General features: G+C 47.3%; 2 protein-coding genes across 2 annotated transcripts; one reads left to right on the top strand and one right to left on the bottom strand.

The window, feature by feature from the left end:
* Window positions 1–3,988: 3,988 nt before the first annotated feature.
* Window positions 3,989–24,834, top strand: Anks3 (ankyrin repeat and sterile alpha motif domain containing 3). The gene is made up of 16 exons (XM_051181346.1): window positions 3,989–4,195; window positions 6,639–6,837; window positions 7,170–7,291; window positions 9,338–9,419; window positions 12,667–12,802; window positions 17,343–17,495; window positions 18,192–18,329; window positions 18,760–18,869; window positions 19,085–19,252; window positions 20,557–20,681; window positions 22,594–22,735; window positions 23,067–23,239; window positions 23,511–23,596; window positions 23,985–24,068; window positions 24,289–24,372; window positions 24,454–24,834. Exons 1-16 carry the CDS (start codon window positions 4,026–4,028, stop codon window positions 24,468–24,470), a joined length of 1,989 nt encoding a protein of 662 aa, XP_051037303.1. The 5' UTR covers window positions 3,989–4,025; the 3' UTR covers window positions 24,471–24,834.
* A 351-nt stretch (window positions 24,835–25,185) lies between these two features.
* On the bottom strand, window positions 25,186–27,095 carry Nudt16l1 (nudix hydrolase 16 like 1). Its single transcript, XM_051181342.1, has 3 exons — window positions 26,850–27,095; window positions 26,503–26,763; window positions 25,186–26,002 (listed from the first exon to the last, which is right to left on the bottom strand). Exons 1-3 carry the CDS (start codon window positions 27,078–27,080, stop codon window positions 25,781–25,783), a joined length of 714 nt encoding a protein of 237 aa, XP_051037299.1. The 5' UTR covers window positions 27,081–27,095; the 3' UTR covers window positions 25,186–25,780.
* Between the last annotated feature and the right edge of the window lie 209 nt (window positions 27,096–27,304).

Raw genomic sequence — 27,304 nt, 5'->3', positions numbered from 1 at the left:
ACCACTACTACTTATAGCTTCAACCGCGGGGAGATCCTGTGTCTCTGGTGTCCTGTAGTGCCTGCACTCGAGTACACATACCCACTTTCACACACTTACATATAATTAAAAATAAAATAAATCTGTAAAAGTTAGGGGTTTAAGATCCATTATCCAGGCGTTGGTGGTGCATGCCTCTAGTCACAGCACTCAGGAGGCAGAGGCCAGCCTAGTCTACAAAGCTAGTTCCAAGACAGGCTCCAAAGCAATACAGAGAAATCCTGTCTCAAAACAAAACAATCCATTATCCAGGAGATTTTGTTAGTTATCATCACTCAAATGAGTCGCTGGCTCAACGCTACCCTTCGTATCTCACTCTAAAAAATTTGCTCGGCCCTCAGTGGACAAAGGGACTTTAGTGTGGGGTGAAGGCCTAGCAGATTGAACCAGGGCAACAGCAGGGAGGTGAGGGCTTTAAGCCTCTGAATCTTGGCGGTCCTGACTTGAGAGCCACAGGTGGGGACACTTTTGCTATACCCCCAGAGGACGTACAGAATCACCGAGGTGCAGAGTGCCACCCGAGACCGATCGTCCTTGAGGTTGCCAAAGCGGCGAGGCTGAAGGAAGACTTGACCACAGAGGAAAGAGCATGAGCTGCCTCCTCACGGTTTCTTCTCGAAGCCGGTTGGCCCCGCCCCGCGCCAGGCGTCGTTGTCAAGGGGACTGGAAGGCAGCGGGACAAACCTGCCGGCGCTAAAAGAGGGGAGGCTCACTCTCTGTTACCCGCAGCGGGGATGAACCCCTCGTCTCGTGGGTTTCCGCAGTTTCCCACTCGCCTCCGGTTGTCCACTTGCTCTGTCCCCGGGCTGAACAAGGCCACCCTCCGCAACCGGGCGACCCCTCCTCCTCCTCTTTGCTGAGCGCTGCCATCTCATTGGCTGCTGTGGCGGGCCAATAACAGGGAGTCCGCCATCTTCCCGGAGTGCTCCGCGCGCTCCACAATCACTTCCGGGGTGGGCCGGGCGCAGGGCTGTTTCCCTGTGAGGGGACGTGCGGCTGCATCTGGAGGGTGGCGCGGGAAGCGAGTGCCTGCAGGTAGGCCGGGCCCGGCTGGGATCTCTGAGAGGCGGTGCCTGAGGCGCCCTGAGTCCGCTCCAGCGGCCAGCCGCGGCGCTCGCAGGGCTCGGGGACGTGGGCCCGGCCCCTTGGTGCTGGACTGATGGGTCGCGCGAGGTGCCTGCCAGAGCGTTCAGCCACGCGGGACCCGATAGGGCCGGACCCGCGCCGCGCTTCTGGGCTGCAAGCGCTCCCCCGAGGCCTTGACGGATCTCTTGAAGGAGTGGAGTTAGTTGCTTAAGAAGACAATTTTTTAAAAGAGTAACAAGTATCATTGCTGCTATTGAAGTTCTGGTAGTGAGGTGCAGAAGGCTCGAGTCGATTTTTGGGGAGTTGGTTTTTTGAGTTTGGGTGGGTGCGGTTCTTGTAGACCAGGCTGTCCTGGAACTCACAGACATTTGTCTTCCAAGTGCTGGGATTAAAGGCATGTGCCACTATGCCCCTCAGATCGTATGTTTTTTTTTTTTTTTTTTTGTTTGTTTTTTGAGTAAGCATTTCATGTATCCCAGGTTGGCCTTGAACTCCTAAGCAGTCCTGTTTCAGCCTCACAGCTGGAATTACAGGTGTGAACCCTTCCAGGATTATGCTTATTTTCCCCATTGGGGGAGCATGTGTCTTCTCTGGTCAGGCTCAGGAGTCTCACCCGTGGGCCTGAAGTACTACTTGAGCTTAGGCTCTGCAGCATGAGAGGCTAGTGGTTCCAGAAAGCAGCAGGCCTGTTTTCAACTCGCCAGCACACTTCAAGGGCTTGCATACTGTCCCCCAGATTGGTGGTTTGTCCTTTATTATTATTTTTTAAACTTAAGGTCTTGCAAGCTATTTATCTGTGATGCTTATCACTGAGACATATCCTCAACCATCTTTCTGCTTTTTAAAATCTCACTAAGTTGCCCAGGCCGTTTGTGATTTTGAGCCTTCTTCCTCCATCAGGAACTGTGCTGCCAGACCCAATTTTGTCTATTTTGGCACTCACCAACACTGAAGACTGCTGAGGTGTTTAGGAGCAGGGAACTAATACTTTCTGGGTACACACTTCCTTCGGGCTTCCTTCTGGGTTTGCCAGAACTCTTTGAGTATGGGTGATGGTGTTCTGTATCCCCTTGGTCACTCCTGCAGTGGTTCTGACCACCAGCTGGGACCCAGGTGGGCTCTATGCCAAAGCCCAGATCTTTCCAACTTGCTGTTGTGCTGCGCTCAACTCTGTTGGGTCAGGTTGGGGCCAGTGCCAACCTGTGAGAGTAATGACTGTACCAGGGCACCATGATTGGGTCATGGAGGGATTCTGCCACTTGAGATGGTTTGGGGTCACTGAGGATCCTTAGTACCAGTGACCATTTAGCTGGGTATGGTGGCACATGCTTTTAATCTCAGCAAAGATAGGTGTATATTTGTGAGATCAAGTTGATGGTGGTTTACAAATTGAGTTCCAAGCCAGCCTGGGCTACACAGTGAGACCTTGTCTCAAAACAAAACAGTGGCCCTTTACACAGTGAGACTAGAACACAAAGCTGAGGCCCTTCTCCCTGTAAACTGCCATTGTATCTTCTCCCACCCCCTTTGTAAGGCCTTATGCATGGGGCAACTGCTGTATCCAGAGCTCTCCTCTCCCTTTTCTGACTAGCTTCCTGTTGCACCTAGACATAGGAATCTACTAGGACATTAATGGCTTGGCTTTGGATTGAGCAGGGTTCCCCAGAATAAAGGACTCACACACTTGTTGCCATTGTGGTGGTCCATTTTTCCTACTTAAAAGAGTTGCATAGGTAGATTCTTGCTCAGGTAACATTTGCTGAACATCAGGGATCACTTCTATAGTCTGTGCTAGGAATTTTCTTCCTGCTCCCCTTCCTTGTCCTATTTTTCCTTCCTTTTCCCCCTTCACTTCCTCTTTTTTCTTTCCTGTCTCCACCTCCTGAGTCACATACTTAATGGCATCTTCATACATAGCCTTCCATCTGGCTTGTTTGTGGATATGGAAGTGTTCAACCACTGCATGACTAGTCCTTAGAAAGTTTTAATTTTAAAATTTTATTTTTGTGTTAATTATATATGTATGGGCGGGTATGTGCATATGAGTGTTGGATCCCCTGGAGCTAGAATTACAGGCAGTTGTAAGCTGCCTCATGGATGCTGGGAATTGAACTCAGGCCCTCTATAAGAGGGGTACACTTTCTCAACTCTTAAACCATCTCCAGCCCTGGTTTGTTTTAAAAGTCTTAAAATTATATATATGCATGTGTGCACCAGTGAATGCAGATCCTCAAGGAAGCCAGAAGGGGTTGTTGGATCCTCTGACACTGGAGTTAGAGGAGGTTGTAAGCCACTGTTCAGGGAGTTGAACTTGGGTCCTCTGTGCAATTAACACCGGAGCCATCTTTCTGGGTCCCACTCTTAGTTTTATTGAGAGGGGATCCCTGTGTAGCCATGCTGGCCTTAAACTTATATACTCCAGGCTGCCCTGAAATTCATGATCCTCCTGCCTCTGTTCTACCTTCCCAGTGCTGAGATGACATGGTATGCCACCATATCCGACTTCCATGTATTTGTAGCAGTATCCCTTTTAGACATCCATGTTAGTGAGGAACTAGGGACTAGAGATGCTGGACACAGAGCTAAATTTTGATGCACACCCAAATTCAGCAAATAGTTCTAAATAACTCAGTTTGCACTATTTTACTAGCAAAGGAGAGGTTTTAGGCTCCTGGAAAATGTGACTGTAGAACCTGTAGTGTGAAGCAGATGCTCCCATCTCTGTCTGGTGGCAAGCTTACCAGTGGTCCTGTAATGGCACTGCTGTTTGAAGAAAGCTAAGTTAGCCTCAGTGGCTTTAGTTTCTTAGGAATGTGATGATAGACTGCCGTTAGTAGTAGTCTTTTATCCTTGGAACATCCAGGGAGGAAGAACTAACCCCTGGGCCTCCCTCTGCAGCCATGTCTGAGCTCAGTGATGAAGCCAGTGAGCCGGAGCTCCTGAACCGAAGCTTGTCCATGTGGTATGGGCTTGGTGCACAGGTCAGCCGAGAGGAACTGGATGTACCCTTGGATCTTCACACAGCTGCCTCCATTGGCCAGTATGAGGTGGTGAAGGAATGTGTACAGCGGTAAGAGGGCTTGGGGAACATCCCTTTACCTCATGTTTTAATTAGCACCACAGTGGCTTCAGTTCCCACAGGCTGGAGTCTTGCAGAGCTCAAGCACTTTAATACACATAGATTAGGCTCACCACCTTGTCGCAGATGTCATTGATGTCTCATGTTAGACTCTTAGAAAAAAGGACTTTAGATTCTGAGGAGGGAAACCATGTTTAAAATTTATATTGTGCTCTATGTTATAAACAATAATTTATAGTTTACTTCAACCAGAGACATTTGGGGGTTTCCTCCCATAGAAAACAAAAATAAGATTGGAAAGCCAGCACTTTAGCCCTTTGAGAGGCTTGCCTTCTGTCCTCACTGCCCACCTTCTAGCTTTACCAACCTGCATATGAGTATGTAGTTCCAGAGCCTGTCTCTTAGTCCATGTGGTCTGAAGGTTCTGTAGGAGAAGGACTCTCTTCACTCCTTTGTGCTCCACCATACTTTACACTTAGTTTGCTTTACGTGCTCATTTGATACCTTGGTGAGATGATGTCTCCCAGACCTCTTTGTGCCTTCTCAATTCCTGATGAGCCCTAGGTCTCTGGTTGCAAATCAGAGTCATCCATCATCCTTGGACAGTAAAGTATGAGAGCTCTTAGTCTCTCATAATGCCCTCAGGGATGGGCAGGTAAGTGTGTAGTCAGCCCATATCTTCATAGGATCACCAAGAATCCTGCTATGATTCTTTAGAATCTCAGGTTCTTACATGTTGAGTGTCCTGTTAAAAAACATGGCCCCAGAGCAGCCCAAAGAGGAGTGAATAGGAGAAGTTCTGTGCTCTCAGTGGAGTTTAGGCCCAGTTGAAGAGCAGACTTGCTCATGGAAGCCCAAGCTGGGGCTGGGGGGTAGTGGAGGTCTCAGAGAACAGGGCTGAAGGGTACATGCTAGCTCTGTGGAGGCACTTGCCTCTGTCCCTTTGTGAAATTGCCACTCATGAAGGGAGGTAGTGCTGGATGCCAAGTCCTTTCAGTGATTCCAGAAGTATCTGCATGTAGCTCTCCAGGCAGGGCTTGAGCTACTTGAATGGCCAGTCATCAGGAGCTGCTGTGGGAGTAGCTGCCTGACTTAGCATAGTATGGATCCCACAAGAGGTATTGCCCCTACAGCAGATTGCCACTTTTTGCCAGCCACCACTGGAGGCAAGCACTGTGAAGGGGAAGGCCCCAGAGCACTAACTGTACCTTTGGAGTAGGTGGTGGGTGTTACTGAGAATGGGGGGACTCCCATCCCTAAGCCTTAAAGTCTGAGAGCCCTTCGCCCCTGTTTTCCTGAGTGAAAGTGCATTTCCAGAATTAAAATGAAAAATAGGATACTCTGGTGACAGGGTTTCTTTTTTTTTTAGGACAAAGGAGAAATCAGTGGCAGTAGTGTTTCTAGTCATCAATTCTTTCTCTTCCCCTGGCTGCTGTGCATAGCTCTGCTGACATGCTGGTTATTGATTTGGTGGCTAGTGGCTAGGGTATCTCACCTCACCTATACTGGTAAACTAGGCAGCTAGTCTTGTCTGTGGTGGGTTCTTTGTGCTGTAGGATGTTTGGTTAGCTACATAGCCCTAACCTACTGTGTGCCAACAGCTAATTCCTTGGATGTGGTAATTGGAAGGAATGACCAGACTTTGCCTAACTCCTAGCTTGAGCATGGTAGTTATTGCTAAGGTACAAAAATGGGGAGATGGTAGGAAAGATAAGAGTACTAAAATAGAGGTGGGTTTTTTTTTGTGTGTGTGTGTGTGTTTTTTTTTTTTTTTCTTTTTTTTAAACTGGAGTCTCCTGGTATAGCCCTGTCTAGCCTGGGACTCACTTTGTAGACCAGGCTGGCCTTGAACTCAGAGAGATATACCTGACTTTGTCCCCTAAAGTTTTGCAAGTAAAAGTGTGTATCACCACACCACATAGTCACTTTTTTTGTTGCTATGTCAAATACTGGCAAAAGCTGCTTAAGGAAGGTAGAATTTATTTTAACTTGGTTGAAGATACAGTCTATCATGGCAGGGAAGCATGGTTACATTGCATCAGGAAGCAGAAAGAGATGGATGCTGGTGCTTTGTTCCTTCTCTTTTATTTAGTCTGTAAGCGCAGCTCATGGAATGACACTGCTTATATTTAGGGTGGTTCTTCCCACATCAGTTAGCCCAATCTAGAAAATCCCTCAGACCTACCCAGAGGTTCATCTCTTAGGTGATTTCAGATCCTGCCAAGTTGACAGGCAAGATTAACCATTGTAACAGTTGAAGACAGAGGATGGAAACATTTACCACCTGTCATCTCCCTATTTGGGTATGCCTTTGGGCAAGTGATTGTTTTCTGGAAGGTCAGCGTGTCCCATCAGGCCTGGCACCGGGCTCTGATGAAGCCCATATGTAGGATGCTGGGAATATCTAGCACTAGCATATCTTGCATTTGTTTAGGAGAGAGTTAGATTTGAATAAGAAGAATGGTGGTGGTTGGACCCCGCTGATGTATGCTTCCTACATTGGACATGATACCATTGTCCACCTGCTGCTCGAGGCAGGGGTGAGTGTGAATGTGCCGACCCCGGAAGGGCAGACTCCACTGATGCTGGCCTCCAGCTGTGGCAACGAGAGCATCGCCTACTTTCTGCTCCAGGTGAGCTATGTACTCAAGTGGCACAGGCCCACACACCCAGGGCTCCCTGGCTGCCCTGACAGGACACAGTGTGCATGTATAATCACTTAATATTCTTTTAGCCAGCTGGGTGGTGGTGTTGAAGGTGATCTCTGTGAGTCTGAGGCCAGCCTGGTCTACAGAGTGAGTTCCAGGACAGCCAGGACTATTACACAGAGAAGCCCTGTGTTGAAAAACCAAAAAAAAAAAAAAAAAAAAAAAACCTTTCAGATGAAGGCCTGGTGGGTGCCTCTCACCCACTGCTCACCTTTCCTGGAGACATGGGGTATAACCCACATACTGTTCTTTTAAAGCAAGGTGCAGAGCTTGAGATGAAAGACATCCAGGGTTGGACTGCACTCTTCCACTGCACCAGTGCCGGCCACCAGCAGATGGTCAAGTTCCTCCTGGACAGTGGAGCCAATGCCAACGTGAGGTGATTGTTGTAGCTAAGTGGTCACAGGAGTGGGCTGGGTTTCATCCAACTCTAAGCAAGGAGGCAGGATCATCCTGCTCCAGTATGAGAGGTAAGATGGAGTGGAGTGGATGAAACTTTGTGCATATCTGTCAGTCATCTGCACCACTAGGCCCTGAGCCTTGTTTTATCTGAAAATTGAGGTTAGGAAAGACCATGTCAGAGCATTGAAAAATGTTATTTGGATGATACACATTAGGTGCTAATTCCTTTTTCTTTCTTGTCTTTTTGATTATCATCTTGGAGATGAGGCTTTGTGTGTGTTAATGCAAACAAAACCCTGGACCTCATGTTTGCTAAACAAGCATCCAGTCACTGAGTCATATCCCAATCTCATCAAGACTAACCAACTCATCTTGCCTTTTTTTCTTTGCATGTATGAGAGAGTGTGCACACCTGTTCAGGGTGCAGATGCATGTGGGCCATGGCACATGTTTGGAGGTCAGACAACTTTCAGGTGTTGAAGACAAGCTGGGTATCCCAGGCTAGCTGGCTTGTGAGCTTCTCCCCACCCCCACCCCACCCCCAGCTTCCTGTTGGAGTGCTGAGGTTGTAGACACTTGCGTGACTTTATCCTACTTTTACAGTTGTCAGGCTTGCATAATACGTGCTTCTACTCACTGAGCCATCTCACCAGTCTCCATTATTTTCATCGAGTTACTGTGCTCTGACATGTTATCTAAGAATCCCTTCTTAGCAAGTACCAACTGAGCCCCCCATCTGATGTTGGCATGGCAACTCTGGCTCATGATACTCATTGGAAGTTGCCATTAATTCTGAGTGACTACAAGGAATAAAAAAGCTAGAAATTAAAATTCAATATCTAAAATGACTTTAAGATAGATTCTGACTTGAACAGTGTTAAGATGTGAAGAGTATGTGTCTTACAGTGGTTGAGATCCAGGTTTAGTAATGAACAGTGAAGGGGCTGTTTAAGATCAGTGTTAGAGTAACAGAAAGCAAAGACAGGATTGTTAGTGTATGGGCTTATCATAAACAATAAATAATTCATGGGCTGCTGAACAAAAGATGAGGCTTGGGTAGCTGGGAGGAGACAATTAGAATCTGTGAGAAATGAAGAACAGTAGTGGCTGCTTTAATGTTTACTTACTTAGTTTTTTGAGAGAGGGTCTCTTCGGGTACCTTGGATGTCTTGAAACTAACTATGTAAACCAGACTGGCCTCACAGAAATCCACCTGCCTTTACCTTCTGTGTGCTGGGATTAAGGGGGTTCCATCAGGTCTGGCAGTAGCTGCTTATTTAGTGTGATTCTAGTGGGGAATTTAGAATGTGGTAGGGATGCCTTTGAGAGAAGGAAGATGGGAGAGCTTGGTCTTTGGGACTGTTAATGAACCAGAGGGAGTTAGTAAAACTCCTGCAGTCCTGTTTTGTTTTGTTTTTTCAAGACAGGGTTTCTCTGTATAGCTTTGGAGCCTGTCCTTGAACTCACTATGTAGACCAACCTGGACTCAAACTCAATAGAGATCCTGCCTGAGCCTCCTGAGTGCTGGGATCAAAGGCATGCAACACCATGCCTTACTATTTTTTCCCATCTCACTTCATTAGTTTCTTATGGGGAAAGTGTTGGGTGGGCAGGTGTATGTGCATGTGTGCAGAAACTAGAAGTGGTTGTCTTTATTGGGAATCATCTACCTTTTTAAATTGAGACGGGGACTTAGGGTTCACAGTTTGGACTAGTTGCCTGGCCTGGGATCTGCTTGTTTTTTTCTCCTAGCCCTATGATTACAAGCACACAGAACCACACCGATCTTTTTACCTAGTGCTGGGGATCAAACTCAGGTCTATGCTTATGTGGCAAGCACTTTAGCAACTGAATGGTCTCCCTGATCCAACACCCCAGTGGTTCCAAGTACATGAGAGCCTAGGCCTGTGCCTACATCCCTGCTCTGCCTGCAGGGATCTTGAATGGCTTTTTTGTCTTTGGCAAGAGCTTGTTCATTGCCTCACTCCTCTCTGCTAGCCATCTTTCTGATCTCATCTTGCAGGGAACCTGTATATGGATTTACTCCTTTGATGGAAGCAGCTGCCTCTGGCCATGAGATAATTGTGCAGTATTTTCTGAATCATGTAAGTAACTATTTATTACCTTGTAATTTAATCACAGCAAATGGGAATCATTGATGAAACTATAAACTCTAACTGGGCTTTTTTTTTTTTTTTTTAACATGGAAACCTATGTAGTCAACACATGTGTGTACATACATATAATCTGTGGAATAGAGGACATTTGTTGGGGTCTGTTTTCTCTTGTAAAATAGATTCTGGGAATTGAACTCAGGTCTTAGGCTTGATGGCAGGTGCTTTTGCCACTGAGCTATCTTGCTACCTTGTAAGTGGTACATTTTCATTGAAAAATGTACAGTAGTGAATAAACACATTTCTTTTCTTGTGTTTTTTTTTGGGGGGGGGTTTACAGGGTTTCTCTGTATTGCTTTGTAGCCTATACTGGAACTAGCTCTGTAGACCAGGTTGGTCTCGAACTCAGAGATCCACCTGCCTCTGACTCCTGAATGCTGGAATTAAAGACATGCGCCACCAATGCCCAACAACATTTCTATATTTATAATGATTTTGAAAACACATATTTTTTGTTTGTTTTGTTTTTTTAGGTTTTGGAGAAGTGTTTTCTCTGTGTAGCCTTGGTTGTCCTGGAACTTACTTTATAGACCAGGCTGACCTTGAACTCACAGACATTTGCCTGCCTCTTTTTCCCAAGTGCTGGGATTAAAGGCAATTACCACCATCTGGCTAAAGACATGTTATAGAAATTATGGGAAACTTTTCAATCCTGGTGCATGTGATTTGCAAGCTCTCTATCACTGAGTTAGAGCCTTAGTCCTTTTAAAAATGTTTTCTTTTTCTTCTTTCTCTTCCTTCTTTCCTCCTTCCCTTCTTCCCTCCCTTCCTTCCTGTCCTCAAGACAAGGTTTCTCTGTATGCTTTATTGCTTTGGAGTCTGTCCTGGAATGCTTTGTAAACTAGGGGGTGGCCTCGAACTCATAGAGATCTGACTGCCTGAGCCTCCTGAGTGCTGGGATTAAAGGTGTGTGCTATTATGCTTGGCTAAAATGTTTTCTTTTGAGACAGGATCTTACTAAGTTGTCCAAACTGGCTTTGAACTCTTATTTTTTTAAGATTTATTTTATTATGTATATAGTGTTCTGTCGGCAAGTATCCTTGTGGGCCAGAAGAGGACACCAGAGCTCATTACAGATGGTTGTGAGCCATCATGTGGTTGCTAGGAATTGAACCCAGGACTTCTGGAAGACCAACTAGTGTTCTTAACCAATGAGCCACCTCTCTAGCCCCTTGAACTCACTTTTTAGCCCAGAAGGACTATGAATTTCTGATTCTCCTGCTTCAGCATTCTGAGTAGCTAGATTATAGGCCTGTGCCAACCAAGTTCCATGACTAGGATAGCATGAAGGGGGAGGGACCAAGTGTTAGTGACAGTGTCCAATGTGAACCTCAAAGGACTCCAAAGTGGCACGGCTTCTCAGGAAACAGTCTGGTAAGTCCTCCAATGGATATGTTAAGAATTACTATAGCATTCACCAGTTTTCCCAGGTGTGTACCCAAGAAAACTGAGAACCTGTATCTACATAGAACTTGTACCCAGTGTGCACATCAGGAGTCTCCCTAAGAACCCCAAAGGGAAAACAGTATGCATGCTTTGTAATTTACTTTTGTTGTTGTTTGGTTTGTGGAGTTAGCAACTGATGTAGCCCAGGCAGGCCTCAGCTGAAAAGCTGTCCTTGGCTGGGTGGTGGTGCACACCTTTAATCCCAGCATTCGGGAGGCAGAGGCAGGCAGATCTCTGTGAGTTTGAGGTCAGCCTGGTCTACAGAATGAGTTCTAGGACAGCCAGAACTGTTACACAGAGAAACCCTGTCTTGAAAAAAACAAAACAAAACAAACAAAAAACAAGCAAACAAAAGCTGCCTGCTAGGAAGATTAGGAAAGTCTGCATTCTTTTACTACTTCATCAGTAATAATGTTTCCAGCTATGTATTAATTACTATTTTCATTGTTGTAACAAAAGGCCATTGTTGTTTTTTTGATTTTTCAAGACAGGGTTTCTCTGTGTAGCTTTCTAGACCAGACTGGCCTTGAACTCACAGAGATCCACCTGTTTCTGCCTCCTAAGTGTTGGGGTTAAAGGTGTGCACCCACCACTTCCTGGTCTTTTTTTTTTTTTTTTTGATGAAGAACAGTTTAAAGAAAGAAAGGGTTATTTTGGCTGACAGTTCAAAGGGAAGTCCACCATGGAGCGGAGGATATGGTAGCAGGAACTGGTGGTAGTTGGTCACATTGTGTCCAAAATTGAGAAGCCTGCTTTGGTGGTACATGCTTTTAATCCCAGCACTCAGGAGGCAGAGGCAGGTGGATTGAGGCCAGCCAAGGCTATACAAAGAAACCCTGCCTCAGAAAACCAAACAAAACAAAACCAAGCAAAAACCATTAACAACAGCAACAACAAAAACAACTCCTCGGGAGGCAGAGGCAGATTCAGATGAATCTTATGAGTTTGAGGTCAATCGGGTCTACAGATCAAGTTCCAGGACAGCAGGATTACACAGAAAAAAAAGAAGCCTAGAGAAATGAATACAGTTATCAGCTCACTTTATTTTTTTTAAATATGTTTGGGCCTTTAGCGCATACTGTATTGCTACCCATGTTCAATATGGGTCTTCAGTTTATCTAAACTCTAATCTCAGCTAGCACTTGGAAGATTAAGACAGGAGGATTGTGAGTTCAAGGCCAGCCTAGATATACAATGAGACAATTTTAACAAAATAGGTGTGGGGATACACACCTGTAATACCAACAGTTGTGAGGTGGAGGCAAGATCAAGAAGTCAAGCCATCCTTGTCTACATCCAATATCACAAAATCAGGGGATAAGAGATGTCCAGTTCAGTTTGTGAGGATGGGCTGAATGACCGGTTCTATATCAGGAGACAGATATGGAACAGGCAAGTGGAGGGTGAAGGTAGGCCTCTGTAGGTCCCAGCTTCTTTCTTCTTGCCACAACCATTAGCATCTGGCAGGCAGTACTCAGGAGGGGAGAATGGCTACAGATGCTTGGATGGGTTGGTAACTGCTCTTCATGACAGATTTTCTGGCCCTCTTCCTTGTTGTAAAGAAGACAGAAAGTCACCAGTCCCACTCATCCCTACTCTCACCCCATGGGATCTCAAGCCAGGAGAAGTGATCGTAAACCCATTTTGTTTTCTCATTCCTCCTGGCCAGCAGTCCACTGAGCTGGGGGATTTGATGAGGAGTTTCTGATTCTACTTTCCTGAATCTTCTTAGGGAGTCAAAGTCGACATAAGAGACCACAGTGGAGCCACAGCCAGGATGCTGGCCAGGCAGTATGGTCACATGAAGATAGTGGCCTTGATGGACACTCACTCACCTGCACTGCCTAAGAGCCTTTACCGGAGCCCAGGTAAAGAAATGCCTGTGTCCTTGTGGACTCAGACCTGCCCTAAACATTCGGGATACTAGAAGACAAGGAGAGCCCCTTCCTGGATCCCCTGCTTTGTTCAGGTTGGACTCTACCAGCCCCACCTTGAGGCTTTCTCTTATCACTTCTGCTGGGGAGCTGAGGTTGAGGTCCAAGGCCTAGGGCCAGAGATAAGCAGACCTCACCACAGAGAACATGCCTGCCAACTGAGATCTTGCACAACATAGCTGTGCAGCCTAAGGATGAGGAGAGGAGGCATACCTCACAGAGAGACTCCTCCAGCTTTTGACAATCTTGTGCTATGTATGTTTTAACTTTTATAATTAGGAGTCCTTTATTGTCTCTAGATGTTGAATCATAACCAGTTTTTCTCAGGGGCTTGATGGCCATGTCCCTTCTAGCATTGTATGTTTAATTATGTACATTTAGATATCTGACCCACTGATAGCTGTTTCTTTTGTATGAGGTCTGGAATCAATTATCTTTACCAAATGGTCACATATTTGTGCCAGCATCATTCAGCATGATTGACATGGGGGTTAGATACAGCATCTTTTTCACACATTGAATTTCTATCTTATTAGGGTCTCTCCCTAGAGTTAAGATTCTGGGGGTCTCTTTATCAGTGCAGCCAAATCACAGTTTGACTAGAAGCTTTTTTTGTTTTGTTTAAGACAGTGTGTCTCTGTGTAACCCTGGCTGTCCTGGAAGTCACTCTGTAGACCAGGCTGGCCTTGAACTCACAGAGATCCACCTGCATCTGCCTCCTGCATCTGCCTGCTGGGATTAAAGGTACATGCTGCTGCCGCCACACCAGCCACCAGAGGCATTTTATAATGTATTTTACTATTGATTAGGATTTGTCAGCGTTTCCTCAGTTATTATTTATTTACTATTCTGTATGAACCTGAGTGTCAACCTGTCTCCATCCTTAAAAAGTGTTAATATTTTAAAGCTGGGCAGTGGTGGCACTCGCCTTTAATTCCAGCACTCTGGAGGCAGAGGCAGGCTGGTCTACAGAGCTAGTTCTAGGACAACTAGAGCTGTTACACAGACAAACCCTGTCTCAAAAAACAAACAAACAAAAGGTGTTAATATTTTAATAAAGATGTAGAAAAAACAATGTGATGGTGTACAGCTGCAACCTCAGAATTTGGGATTGAGAGGCAAAGGTAGGGGGATGCAAGGTCAAAACTGGTTGGGCAACACGAGCATATGTTAAAGAGACTATGGGAAATTCACTGTTTTTATGGTGTCAGCTTGTCCCTTCTAAGAATACAGGCTTAAATTTTTCCTGATATATATTTTGTGTATAACTGAGTTTATTCTGGTCTTTATCATCTTGACTATTGTAGATGTGTCACTACTATTATTTCCTTCTGGTTGACGGTATTGCTCCATGTTTTTGGTGTTTCCATGTAGAAGGCAGTAGACTTCCACAGCTGATCTTGTCTGGTCAAATTAGTTTCATTTCCATTTCTCTGGGAATTCCCAGGTGTGCTCCCATGCTGCCAGTCTCTAGGCAGAGCTCACTCACCCTCTGCCTGTCATGCTTTTGTGCCTGACTTCATTCAGTTGGCAGTGCCTCTAGAACTGTGCTAAACACGGGAAATAATGCACCTTTGTGTGTACACCATATAAGAAAGTTAAGTCTCCATTGATACAGATATTCCTTTTTATTTGTTTATTTTTCAAGGTCTGATCATCCATTACCCCTAAAGATTTATTTTTGACCGGACTCTTGCTTAGAGAAGGAGAAGCTCTCAGAACAGTATCTCTGGCAGTCTGTTCCTGGCATTTTCCTTTGGATTCTTTCATTCTCTTGAGCAAAGTTTAGCATATTCTAAAGCCTCCTCATTTTTCATAGTGTTATTATTTCTTCAGAGAAGTACATCTGCATTTATGTTGCAAGACATATGGAGAAACAAGACCATGAATCTTAGGTGCTTTGGTCCTGGACTTCTTACCTTCTTTGATTAAGGACTTTCTGAGAAAATACTGGCAGACATCATCTTCTTTAGAGAGACTGAAAAGTTTTCAGATTCTGCTAGATTTTTGGGCCCCATCTGACAAAGCATAGTGCCATCTGTCAGGTCAGTAATATCCTTGTCTCTCTGTGTTTGTCTCTTTCTCTCTCTCTCAAACTCTCTTTTTTCTTTCTTTCTTTCTTTTTTTTTCTTTTTTCTTTTTTACAATAACCAAGTTGAATGCTTAGATTGGCACCCACAGTACATCCCCTAATAAACTTAAGCTTCCTTTCTCCTGTTCTTGTTGGTCTATAACAGGAACGCCCCACATTTAGCAGCAGGCACATTGTGCTGTTGGTAAAAGCACCTTGTTTCATAGGAAAACCTTGTATGTTGTTCCCACCACTGATTGGGACCATATATACCTTTCACTCTTCACCCAGAGCATCAGCAGCTACTTCAGTGGTCATGCACATCTCATACAAAGTAAAAATCTTACTTTCACAGTCCACTTCAGTGAGTTTCTGACTGCTAGTGTCTGGGAGGGAGGTATTCGGCTTTCTTTTGATTCGGCCTTGGGAGTGCCACAAAAAAAAAAAAAAAAAAAAAAAAAAAAAAGATTCTCTTATTCTTTGGGGCAGGATTTTTAACTCAGGTCTTCATTCTTGAATAGTAAGTACTTTACCCACTGAGCCAACTCCCTAGCCAGCTCATTTTATTTTCTCTGTTTGCCTTTGCTAGTGAAAATCTGGCAATAGTTTTCATTTCCTACTGGACACATGGCAGGAGTTTGGAATATAGTTGATGTTCTCCAGGAATTCCGTAATTTTGATTTGTATTTTCTCTTTCACTTAAGAGTTGTTTAATAGAGGTTTTGCTACATATTTTTGGTAGTTTTTATTTTTATTTATTTATTGAGACAGGGTTTCTCTATGTAACAGTTCTGGCTGTCCTGGAACTTGCTCTGTAGACCAGGCTGGCCTCAAACTCAGAGATCCATCTGTCTCTGCTTCCTGAGCACTTGGATTAAAGGCGTGCGCCATCACTGCCTGGCTCTTGCAGGGTACTTCAACAGCTCTTTGCAGAGGACCCAAGTTCAGCTCTCAGCACTCACATTAGCAGCTCACAAATACGTGTAATTCTAGCTCCACGGGATCTAATGCCCTCTTTTGGCCTCCTTGTGCACCTGTCTCAAAAACAATAAATGGTGGAGTGGTGTTGGTGGCCTCACATGACTTTAATCCCAGCAGAGGCAGGTGGAGCTCTGTGAGTTTGGGGCCGGCCTGGTTTACAAGTTACAGAGAAACCCTGTCTCAAAAAGCAAACACAAAAATACAAACAACCCCTCCCTTCCAAAAAAGGAATACATATTCCTTTTTTTTTTTTTTTTTTTTGTGGGGGGGGAGGGCATTTCAAGACAGGGTTTCTCTATGTAGCTTTGGAGCCTGTCCTGGAAGGCACTCTGTAGACTAGGCTGGCCTTGAACTCACAGAGATCTGCCTGTTTCTGTCCTTGAGCACTAGGATTAAAGGTGTGCGCCATCACCGCCCAGTTAAGAATAGATATTCTTAGGTGCTGTTGAGCCTTCTCTCCAGCCAAACCATCTTGATGGTTTTAATTAAGAGAAGAGTGTGTTGAGCTCATGGTGATGTGGGAATAGCCTTAATCCAAGCACCTGGGAGGTAGACGCTGTCTCAAGAAAAAGGTTCACCTGGACTGTACTTGGAGATATCACAACAGGCCACTCTTGTCTGTGTGTGTGTGTGTGTGTGTGTGTGTGTGTGTGCATAAGGATACCCACAGAGGTCAGTAGAAGGCACTGAGTCCCCTGGAAGTTCCAGAGGTTTCTGAGCCACCAAATGTGCACTCTGGAAACCAAGTTGAGCCATCTCTCCAACCCCTATGGGTCAATTTCTCAAAGCTCCCAGAAACTACAGAAAATGCAAGGAAAACAGAAATAAAATCAACAGATGAGAGAACACAATTCTTTTCCCCACATACGGATTTAAAATCACCGATGCGTAGGTGACAAGGCAGCAGTAGGTTAATAAAGTGGAATGAGTAATAACTCTCTAGGTAGATAAGTTAGAATAAAACTGAATAGGATAAAATGATACATTAATTTAAAAGGAGCTTTCAATCTAAAAATTTAAAAAAGCTAGGCCAGGCTGTGGTGGCACACACCTTTAATCCCAGAACAGGTGAGTCTCTGTGAGTTCGAAGCCAGCCTGGTCTACAGAGGAAGTTCCAAAGCAGCCAGGACCACAAAGAGAAACCCTGTCTTATGTTTATGTAGGCTCAGGCTGGCTTCAATCACCTGGCTCTACATCCCTAATACTGAGGTTATGTATAATGCCACCATATTCAGCTTAATATATCTTAAGATTTTTTTTTTTTAGTTTGTGTGTGTAGATTGCAGCAAGTTCAAGGACAGCCCGAGTCTACATTGTGAGTCACTGTCACAAAAGCACACACAGACATATTCCCTTAGATTTTAGTGTTGGCAAATGAGCTCATCACTGAACCAACTATTAATTTTCATGTTTGACTTATAGAAAAATATGAAGATCTGAGCTCTTCAGATGAGTCCTGGCCTGTTCCTCAGCGCCAGAGGCCCTGTCGAAAGAAGGGTCTCAGCATCCATGAGGGGCCACGCGCCCTGGCCAAGATCACAGCAATTGGACTTGGAGGCAAGCCCCAGACCTATGGTGAGAGCCACAGTTCCCAGAGTTCTTTGGTATCATATCCCCAGGAACATGGACCCCTGACCTCAGGCTACAGTAGGATTGGATACTATAGGAGTGAGGCTCAAAACTGATCCAGTGACAGGCTCCAGGAGTCACTGCTAGCTCCTGGTACATGATTTCACTCTGTGAATATCCCATTCACATAGCTGGCTTAGGCTTGTTTCTCATTATAACTTAAATTAACCCATTTTTATTAGTATACTTTTTGCCTTGTGGCTTTACTACCTTTACTTACCTATATTGCTTTATTGCTTCCTCTGTGTCAGGCTGGCAACTCCTCACAATTCAACCCTTCTTCCCATCCTTCTCTCTGTACCAAAAACCCTGCCTAGCTATTGGCTATTTAGCTTTTTACTAAACCAACCACAGTGAAATATCTTTACACAGCATAAAGGAATATTCCACAACAACTGTCTGCTTCCTGCCCTTAGAAAAACAGTAGCAGGTGCTAAGGGGTTCTGGCCTGGCCCTGGGTACTAGCCTTGGCTACACCAAGCTCATTTCATGTGATATACAAACTAATCTCTCTTGGAGCATGACCAGATTACTGTGCAAGGAGATGAGGTGGCAGCTGTGGGGTTCCCCCCACCCCCAAGATCTCAGAGGCATGATGTCTTCAATCATGTCTGAGCATTCATATGCACATTCTGTACACAGAGCAAGTTCCTCCTCGGGGCTATGTGACCTTCACCAGCAGTGAGGAGAACACTTTGGAAGTTGAGGGCCTCTGCTACCGAGATGTCACCTCCCCCATTAATGAGCGGGATGTGGAGAGTAGCAGCAGCAGCAGCCGGGGTATGTACCCCCATCCTGTTGGGTTCCCATAGAGGATATAGAGAAAGCCCCAATTCTTGTGAGGTAAGGCAGAGTTGGCCATGGACAGGTAAGGGAAAACATCCCAATCCAGGGTTCCCACAGACCAAGGAAGTATTCTGTACTCACAGGGTCAGTCCAAGTGTTTCTTGGAAATCTTCCCAGCAAGTGGAACGTGCTTATGCTCTGGCAGTGCTTTATCAAGTTCCTGCTTCGTGCCAAGCTCTGTTGTAGGTGCATGAGATTTATGAGCACACAATTAAAAATTACAAGCTCTGCCCACACTATAGTGTGACAGGCAGCCAGGCCAGACAAGTAGTACTGAGCTGTGTAAGAGGCAGTTGAGAATAAGCTAATACAGCACATGCAGCCTTACTGGGGAGACCTGTCATCAGGTGTTTTCTGTTACTAGAGGAACCCACTTTCTGTGCCAGTCTTGGGCCTGTGTGGAGGAGCAGCAGCAGCGATGGCCTGGCAAGAGCCCAGGGGCTCAGCAGTGAAGCCTCCATAGAAAGCAATGAGGTAAAGGTTCCTTCCCTTCCTTCCTCCTTGGTGTTATAGGGGATAGGTAAATATTTAATGTGTGTCTACACCATGCCTGGAGGACTCCTAACCTTGATTGTGGGGATCCAGGCTGCAGGTAAGTCATGATAGGTTTCAGATTTTACCCCTGCTATGAGTGAAGGAGGCCAGAGGCTTATGTCCAGAGCTGCTCCAATACACCCCTTTCACTGCAGGATTCTGATCATACCCGCAAAAGCTCGGTTCGAAGACAAACCAAGAGTTATCTGAAGAGTAAGAGTCGTTACAGCAACAGTGACAGTCAGTGGCCTTCCAGCACAGGGACTACATGCACTCCAAAGTCTGAACCTCAAGCTGAGAAGTCCCCCTACTCAGGACCTCAGGTAAGACCATTTGAGAACCCAATGGCTTTGTGCTTAGGGAGGTGGCACTTCTATGACTGCAGGGTAGAGGTGTTGGGGTCATTTATTGTGTATTCATGACAGGCTAGGCACTTTTGAAAGAAGAGGCTACTGGGTTCTCCCCACAAGGCTGAGGATTCCTCATGAGCAGCAGGCCAGCTGTGGGATTGGTATCCTTTTCTTTCCCTTTGCTGTCTACCCTCTCTGGGCCTCCCCAAACATAGGGAGATAGTTACAGGATGCTCGTGAGCTGGGGACAAAGAAATGGCATATGGTATGTCCTTAGCAAAAATGAAACTATCCACTCACTGTGGGCCACACTGGTGGTCCTAGATCGGCAGCCCAGGTGTAATACACACCTGTCCTACGTCCCAGCTCTGCTGCTCCTTAAGAGCTAGTAAACTGGGCTGGCTCCTGCCTGCAGCCCTGTCCATGGTCTCAGGCCTGGAACACAGGTGCACCTCTCAGTTGTACAGGCAGTTGTGCTGGGATCTCAAGGCCATTTCTCTGAGGAAAAAAAAATGGTAGTGGAGCAACCTTGGGACATTTTTTTCCTCCCTTCTAAGCAACCAAACATGAACAGAAATAGAAACTGGAGCGTTATTTGTTTGTTTTGTTTTTTGAGACAGGGTTTCTCTGTGGTTTTGGAGCCTGTCCTGGAACTAGCTCTTGTAAACCAGGCTGCCTTGAACTGACAGAGATCTGGCTGCCTCTGCCTCCCGAGTGCTGGGATCAAAGGCGTGCACCACCACCGCCTAGCTGAAACTGGACATTCTTGTGTTGAAAGCTAGTTGAGAGGCTAAGCAGTTGATCTCAGTAGTAGCTGATGTGGCAGGGTCAGTAGGCAGCCTGGGCTGTCAGTAGCCATTTAGTCTGAAAAATGAAAAGCTCGTGCCATCACTAAGCAGTTCCTCACATGGTGTTTTGGAAGGAGCAGTGTGAGGGTCAGGTGGCGTCAGGGTAAGCACAAGGATGGCCACACAGCCATGGACTTAAACTGGCCCCAAGTTCAGGGAGTAAGAGGCTGGGTAGAGCCTTTCTGAGGGGATCAAATGTCCCCTCAGACCCAAGACCAGGCAGCGGAATAGTAGAGAGCTGAGCCCACTCTCGAATTCCCAAGCCTTTAGCTATTATCAGCACTCATTCTCCTCTGCTGGAGAGGCAATAACCCTGGAAAGGGTAGTGTAGGGGCTCTAGTGTAGGGCTCTAGTCAGGCTTGGGGTCAGAAGTAGGAGACCAGTTCTCTATTCCTGGCACCAGGCCTCCCAGTTGTCTCTTCCACTCAGGACCTTGCCACACTGCTAGAGCAGATTGGATGTCTGAAGTACCTGCAAGTGTTCGAGGAGCAGGATGTAGACCTTCGTATCTTCCTGACCCTCACTGAAAGCGACCTGAAGGAAATCGGCATCACGTGAGTCCCTAGGGCCACTCCCCACCCCAAGTCATTTCAGCCATCCTTCCAACCTGTATTCCATCAGTAGGACGGTCTATTTAGACAGGCTTTCTTCCAAGTTGGTCTTTGTGCCCACATAGCTCCAAGATGTATGCTTGACCTTTGGGCTTTGTTTTTGTCGGTTTGCTTGTTTGTGATTTGTAACTTTTTTTCATAACTGTCACAGTTGTGGAGTTAGTATTTTTATAGCACAGGTTTATTTCCTGAAAGCTTGGATATAAAAATCCTTTAATAAAAAGTCCAAACTGTGTAATATGCCTTTTGTCCCAAAACATTCCATATACAGAATTATAGTTTGTGTCTTGGCTGTAATTCATGGTGACTCATACTTGAAGTGTCCTCAGGATCTGTCCTCAGCAGGCAGGGCTTACTCAGGGCTTGCCTGTCTGGGAATGTCTGACTCTCTGCTGCACTGTGGAAGGACAGTTTTGCCAGGTAAAGGACTCTTAGTGACAGCCGTTTGCTTTGACACTCTGGCTGCCTCAGCCTTCCACAGTTTTGAATAAGGAAGTACTCGGGTACTTTTACTGAGGTTCCCTGCATGGGACAGGTTGCTTTTTCTTTTCTTGCTCCAGGACTCTGGATGTCTTTAGTTTGGCTGTGTGTCCAGATATCTATCACATCTTCCATCAGTCGTGGAAGTTTCCAGTTGCTAGCTCTTGAGACTGTGTCTGCCCTTCCTGTCTTCGTGAGGTCCTCACAGGAGAGATGTGGGCCCCATGTGGTGTCAAGCTCTTCTTGTGGTTTTCAGTCTCATTCCTCAGACTGAATTTCCATCATGCTCCAGTTGGCTGGCTCCTTCTTTGCCTGCCTCGGGCTGCATCTACCATACTTCTATGTTTCATGATTTTCTGTTGTATTTCCATTTTTATTGAGTGTTTTCACATCATCTTTTAGGTCTTTGGTTGTCTTTAAGATGATGTTTCAAAGCCTTTGTCTAGCAGATGTGCTGCAGGGCTTTCTTGGAACTTCTATAGTTTGATTTCCTCTGAATGAGCCATGCTCTAAGTGTCTTTTAATTTTACTGCCAAAAATAGGTATTTCCCTTTTATGAAATAGTAACCATCAAAGTCACAACCTCCCCTTTCCATGGGATTTACAGTTTTGTTTTTAACTAGTTGTGTTGGCTGCCTCTGCAGAGGACTAGCTTGAGGTTGAAACCCGCAGGTCCTTGAGCCTGTACTGTCCCTAGGCACATCATGATGCTAAGTTTCCACCCATCTGTGACACAAGCTGCTTTTATATAGTCAAGGGTGATCCTGAACACTGAACTCTGTTGTGCCACCTTCCAAGTGCACCAATTTTCTGAGCATGCAGGTACTTTTCAGTGCCCTAGTCTTTACTCTCTGGCTCCTACACAGGAGAATGGAGAAAGGCAGTGCCCCTTAGACCCCACTACTCATTTCCCTACCCTCATCTCTACACACAAAGGGCAAGTGAGTATGGCTGATAGCAGTGGCCCTCAGTAACTACTGTAGTTGCATTCCATGCTTGATACTGGGAGGACAGGGTCTGCCTTGTCTACCCTGCTTCCTGCATGCTGGGTCTGGGTGGTTTCTGCTATGCAGAGCTGAACTTAGCCTCAGCTGGCTTACTCACAGTCAAAGCCTGCAGTGAACTCCAGACTGCCAGGTGGCCCATGCAGATTCTGCCAGTGCCCTTGTCTGTAGGGGAGAGATTCCTAGAAATCTCCCATGAGAGCACAGCCATGGCTGTCCAAGTCTGGAGCCAGTGATGGTAGAGGCTGTTTGGACACTTGTGTTTCTGTCCCATAACTAGGTGTTCCCTAGTGACTGGCCTTGGTGGCAGGTTGGGACCAAGGTCTGTGCTCATGATAGAAACTGACGGGAACCCTGATTCACTCCTCCAGGTTGTTTGGGCCTAAAAGGAAGATGACCTCTGCCATTGCCCGCTGGCACAGCAGTGCCCGCCCCCCTAGTGATGCCTTGGAGCTGGCCTATGCTGACCGGCTAGAGGCTGAGATGCAGGAGCTCGCCATCCAGTTGCACAAAGTAAGTGGAGAGGTCCAGGTGGCTGTGGACACAGGAGGCAGAGCATATCTAGAGTTACACCTTTGTAGCAGAGGAGATAGCATCGGTAGGTGAATGGAGACAGGAAACTTGAAGCAGGTATATAGAACAGTCAAGTCAGGTGGATATAGGAGGAAGAACAAGTAGCCCACACAGAACCTCAAATCTGTAGGATTGAGCCAAAGGAGCCATTCCTAGAATGGGCTGCAGAGAAGCAGACAGGCAGCCTAATAGACTCTGTCCTTTGGGGGGATCAGGAAACACGGGTCTTGGCCTCCTGGCTTAGGCCCTCCAGCCTGGTATTTGCCTGCAGTGCTGTGAGGAGGCAGAGGCCCTTCGTGGCCAGGTGTCCCAAGAGCAGGAATTGCGGGCTGTAGTAGAGAGCTGCCTCCTGGAGCAGGATAGTGCCCGAAAGGACATCCATGCCCAGCTGCAGGAGGCCCAGACCCTGGCCAAGGATGCTGCCCTTGTCCTGGACCAGCTGCGGTAAGTGGGCTCACATACTCAGGTAGTCACCCCCCACACACTTGTCATTGTCCCTTCCTAATCCTCTAAGTAGGTGGAAAGTTGGGGGAAACCATATTCCTAGGCTCTGTCTCCCACAGGGCAGACCCAGGCTTGACTAAAAGCAGGCTGGAGATGAGCATGACTGACTGGTGTGGGACTTTCAGGGCTGAAGTGGTTTTTGTTGCCCTTTTTGGGTTCGGGTTGACAGCAGGGCCTCTTTGACACTAACACTTGGTCATATGTCTGGCAGGGCTTGTCAGGCTGAATTGTCAGCTCGAGTGAGGCAAGACCAGTCCCCCAGTGAAGTGACCCTAAGTCCACCCTTTCTCTCAGCAGGTAAGAAGAGCAGCAGCCTGGCTTTGGACTAGGACAAGGATGGTGGGTAGGAAGCCTTAAGTTCCAACCAGTGGGCTCTGCATGGCTGTTATAATGGCAACTCTGTCCCCAGAGCAAGCCCACTTGTGACAAGAGATGGACTATTACACTTAGGGGGTAGATGGCAACTGTAAGGGCCTTTGTTTCATGGCTGACTACTATCTTTAAGGCCTCTAGTAGAGTTGGGTAGCAGGAGCTCCCAGGGTTGAGCTCTACTTACGCCTGAGCCTTACATAGGTAGTTGCTGAGCTTGTAGCTAGGTACATCCCTGCCTGGTAACCGCACACATCTGCAGCGAGTGAGTGAGGACATACATACGTGTGGCCAACTTGCCCCTTTTGTACCACAGATTCCAAAGGCTGGCCTAGTCCCCTGCAGGCCTTGAGCCTTCCTGAGTTGTCAGGGGCCCTGGAAGACTGTGTCCATGAGATGGGTAAGTCTCCAAGAGGGCAGCCAAGGCTTTAAACTCACCCTTCCCCAGACCCTCTTCTAAGGACTGAGGCTGAGAGCTGCCATACCCAATCAGCTCAGACCCCTGGGTAGTCTCACCCAAGCCTGACCCCAAGGCCACCTAATCCTAGTCCCTGAGTTTCCCTTCTTTCCTGCTGCTGAGATTTGACACAGAACACTAATTGGCCCTATCCTTAGGGCAGGCATTATGCTCTGTAACACAGAGCCTGGAGAAGCTACAGACGCTGAATGGGAAGAAATGGCGGGAACCGTAGCCAGGAGGGATGGTGAGAGTACCCACATGCCCATGGGCACCCTAGACCACCTAACCTTCCTGTCTCTTAACAGGCTTTTCTTTTTCTCTTCAGATTCTGACGTTGGGTGATGGATCCACCCTGAAGTTATATGTGCCATGCAAGACAGGGCAGTGAGCAGACGGCTGTAGCCGCCCAGGAGATGGAAAACCAGCCCAGGGAACAGCTTGTGGACAGGAGGACAGGACTTCAGCCCCTGCCTGGGCAGCTTGGGCCAGCCCTGAGGCACCCTGAGGCAGGATGAAGGGCCTGGCACCCAGGTCCTGGTGAAAAGGCCCCAAGAGAGTAAGCAGCTTGGGCCCAGGCAGAATTGTGTGAAGAGTGTGTGTCCCCTGCACATGCAGGTGCCACACTGAGGTTTGTTTAGTCTTAAGGTGAGGTCTGGGTGCCTAGAAAATGTGCTGTTTGTTGGAAAATAAAATTACTTCCAAGTTGGTGGGGGCTCATTTATGATATGACATGCATTCTTGGCTGTCACAGCAGATCCTAGTAACCCATCTGTAGTCTCTTCTGATCTCCATATCTCTTGCTCCAAGATCTCTCCCCTGCTTGACAGCTGTTGTCCTAAGCCCTAAAATCAGTATTTCTAGACAGGCTGGAAGTCGGCCAGCAGTGGCATTCCTGTTCTGTGGTGGTGCTGTTTTACCTCTGCACACAAAGTCTGTAAACCACTACAAGGGCTGAACTCAAGCTACTAGCCAGATTGCTCACCCTCAGAGTTCAAGCTGGTCGTGTTCTTGGACCCAGCTTCCACACACCTCAGAGAAAGATGTGGCCATGCAAATGTAAGCATCAGAGGAATGGCTTTATTGTCTTCTTGCTTCCTCAATTCCACAGAGTTGAGGCAAAGCCCTCCTGGGGAGAACCAAGCCATGTGGGCCACTCTGAAACCAACCCACTGTTCACACACCAAGAAAGAAAAATCTAACCAAAATCCAACAACCCAAATGAACAACAGCCTATCTCGCAAGCTGGATCAGGTTCTGGGCTAAGGGAAGGAGTGATGTAACATGGGTCACCTCCATTGACTGAAATCCCTGACCAGTCCAGGAACCATGTACCAATCAAGTGGTTGCCTTGGAAAAGTGGGCTGTACCCGGGCCTCCAGCAGTCATGAACAGACTCACACAGGGCAGTCTGAACCCTGGAATGGGTGAGAACATCCTCAGCTTGAAGAGTCAGGCCCAAGCTATTCCACTGAACAACCTGAGAGGGTAGCTAGGTCCCAGGGTCTGCTTGGGACAGTAAAGATGAACAGCTGCCTGCTTGTCCCTTGCAGTCGAAAGGGACAAAACCAAACACGCTAGAAGGCACTCTTCTTGGGAATTCCAGGGCCTGTGGGCAGAGACAGCCAAGGGAGGGCAAGAATCGCACAGGAACCTCAGGATGAGGCTGGGAGTAGCTTTTCTAGGGCTTTCTTCTGTTTTTCTGTGGCTGAGGCCAAGGCCTCGGCCAGCTTTTCCGAGGGCATCATGTTGAGTACCTTAAGGGCAAATAAGAGCTGGTACTTGGCAGTGCTGACGAAGGCATTGCTCAGGAAGTTAGGAAAGCCTCCTACTCGATCCTTCTGGGTGTACAGTGGAACGCGTACAAGGCCCAGCACCTATGGGACAGAGAGCATGGGGTGAAACTGGGCTCTCCCTGTAGAGGTAGGAGCCTGGCAGATGCCTGACAACCAGTTTGCTAAAGAGACGGGAAGACCCAGGCAAGGCTGGTAGCAGTAAAGCCTATGAACTCCCCGCCCTATCAGCCAGCACCCAGGATTACTGGCCTCACTCCAAACCCCTTAGACCACTTTTATATTATCTCACAGGATAAAACCCCAAGCCTTATAACCTAGCCTTTTTGGTCTGTCCTCAATTACCCAAGTAGGCCCTGACTATCCCATCTTTCTCATATCCCATTTCCCACTCCCAGGATTGACAATGGCAGGCAGCAAGGCAAATGTAAACGGCCCCGGACCCAGAACCCAAGTCTCTTCCCACCCAGCATGGCCAGGGTGAGGACCCTGAGGGGCACTTGTTACCACATCGGTGCCTTCTGCGGTGCCAGAGCCAAACCTCAGGAGTGGGGATGGGGGCGGTCCCCAGGCAGTGGTCCCACCTCCAGACCGTGGTCCCGCGAGTGCACAGCACTGATCTCCACAGCATGCAGCTGCTCCAGTGTCAGCTGCCTTGCATACAGGTGTGCCACCACACGTTGTGGACCCTCAGTTAGATGTGAGCTCAGGTAATCAGCTTCGGTAAGGCGCAGGCCGCCCAGGCCCAAGCCTAGCACCCGGTTTAAGCCGTCCTCCAGCGACCAGAAGCGCCGGTCCACAAAACCCCCAGGGAAGCCCAGCAGCCCGTCGAAGCGCATCTGCATCTGCAAGGTAAGCCGGATCAGGGCGCGGGGTCCACAGGGCGCCCCAAGCCTATGTCCACCCGCTCACCCACCCAGCTCCTCCTCACCAGCACTGAAAATCGCATGGGAATACGACCGAAGAGCTGCCCGGGGTTAGCGGCGTACAGCATGGCGTGGCACGAGTGGCTCCAGCCGGGCCCCAAGCGCATTGCTTCCTCCCGGCTAATCTGCTTTAGCTCTGGAACCGTCGTGGTAGACATCTTGATAAACTCCAGGCCCACCGCCCAAATGAGCATGCGCAACCCCGCCCACGACACGCAGGCCCAATCCACGTGCATGGGCCCACCCCCACCAATCCTGAGAGCCTGAGGTTGAACCCAGAGAGGACGGGAGTCCCTAGCGGGAGGGTGGAGTCTGTCACCCTCCAAACTGCACAGGAGACCTCTCCCACAGACCAGAAAACTACAATTCCCAAGATGCACTGCGCGAAGCCAGGTCATCACAAGGAGGTACACTGAGCATCAAGACTTGCCAGTCTCTGAGTCCTGGACATCCCTGAGGG

This window comes from Phodopus roborovskii, unplaced genomic scaffold (genome assembly GCF_943737965.1).
Source record: "Phodopus roborovskii unplaced genomic scaffold, PHOROB, whole genome shotgun sequence".
Lineage (NCBI taxonomy): Eukaryota > Metazoa > Chordata > Mammalia > Rodentia > Cricetidae > Phodopus > Phodopus roborovskii.
Note: the sequence above shows the minus strand (reverse complement) of the source record. Positions and strands in the feature narration are given on the sequence as shown.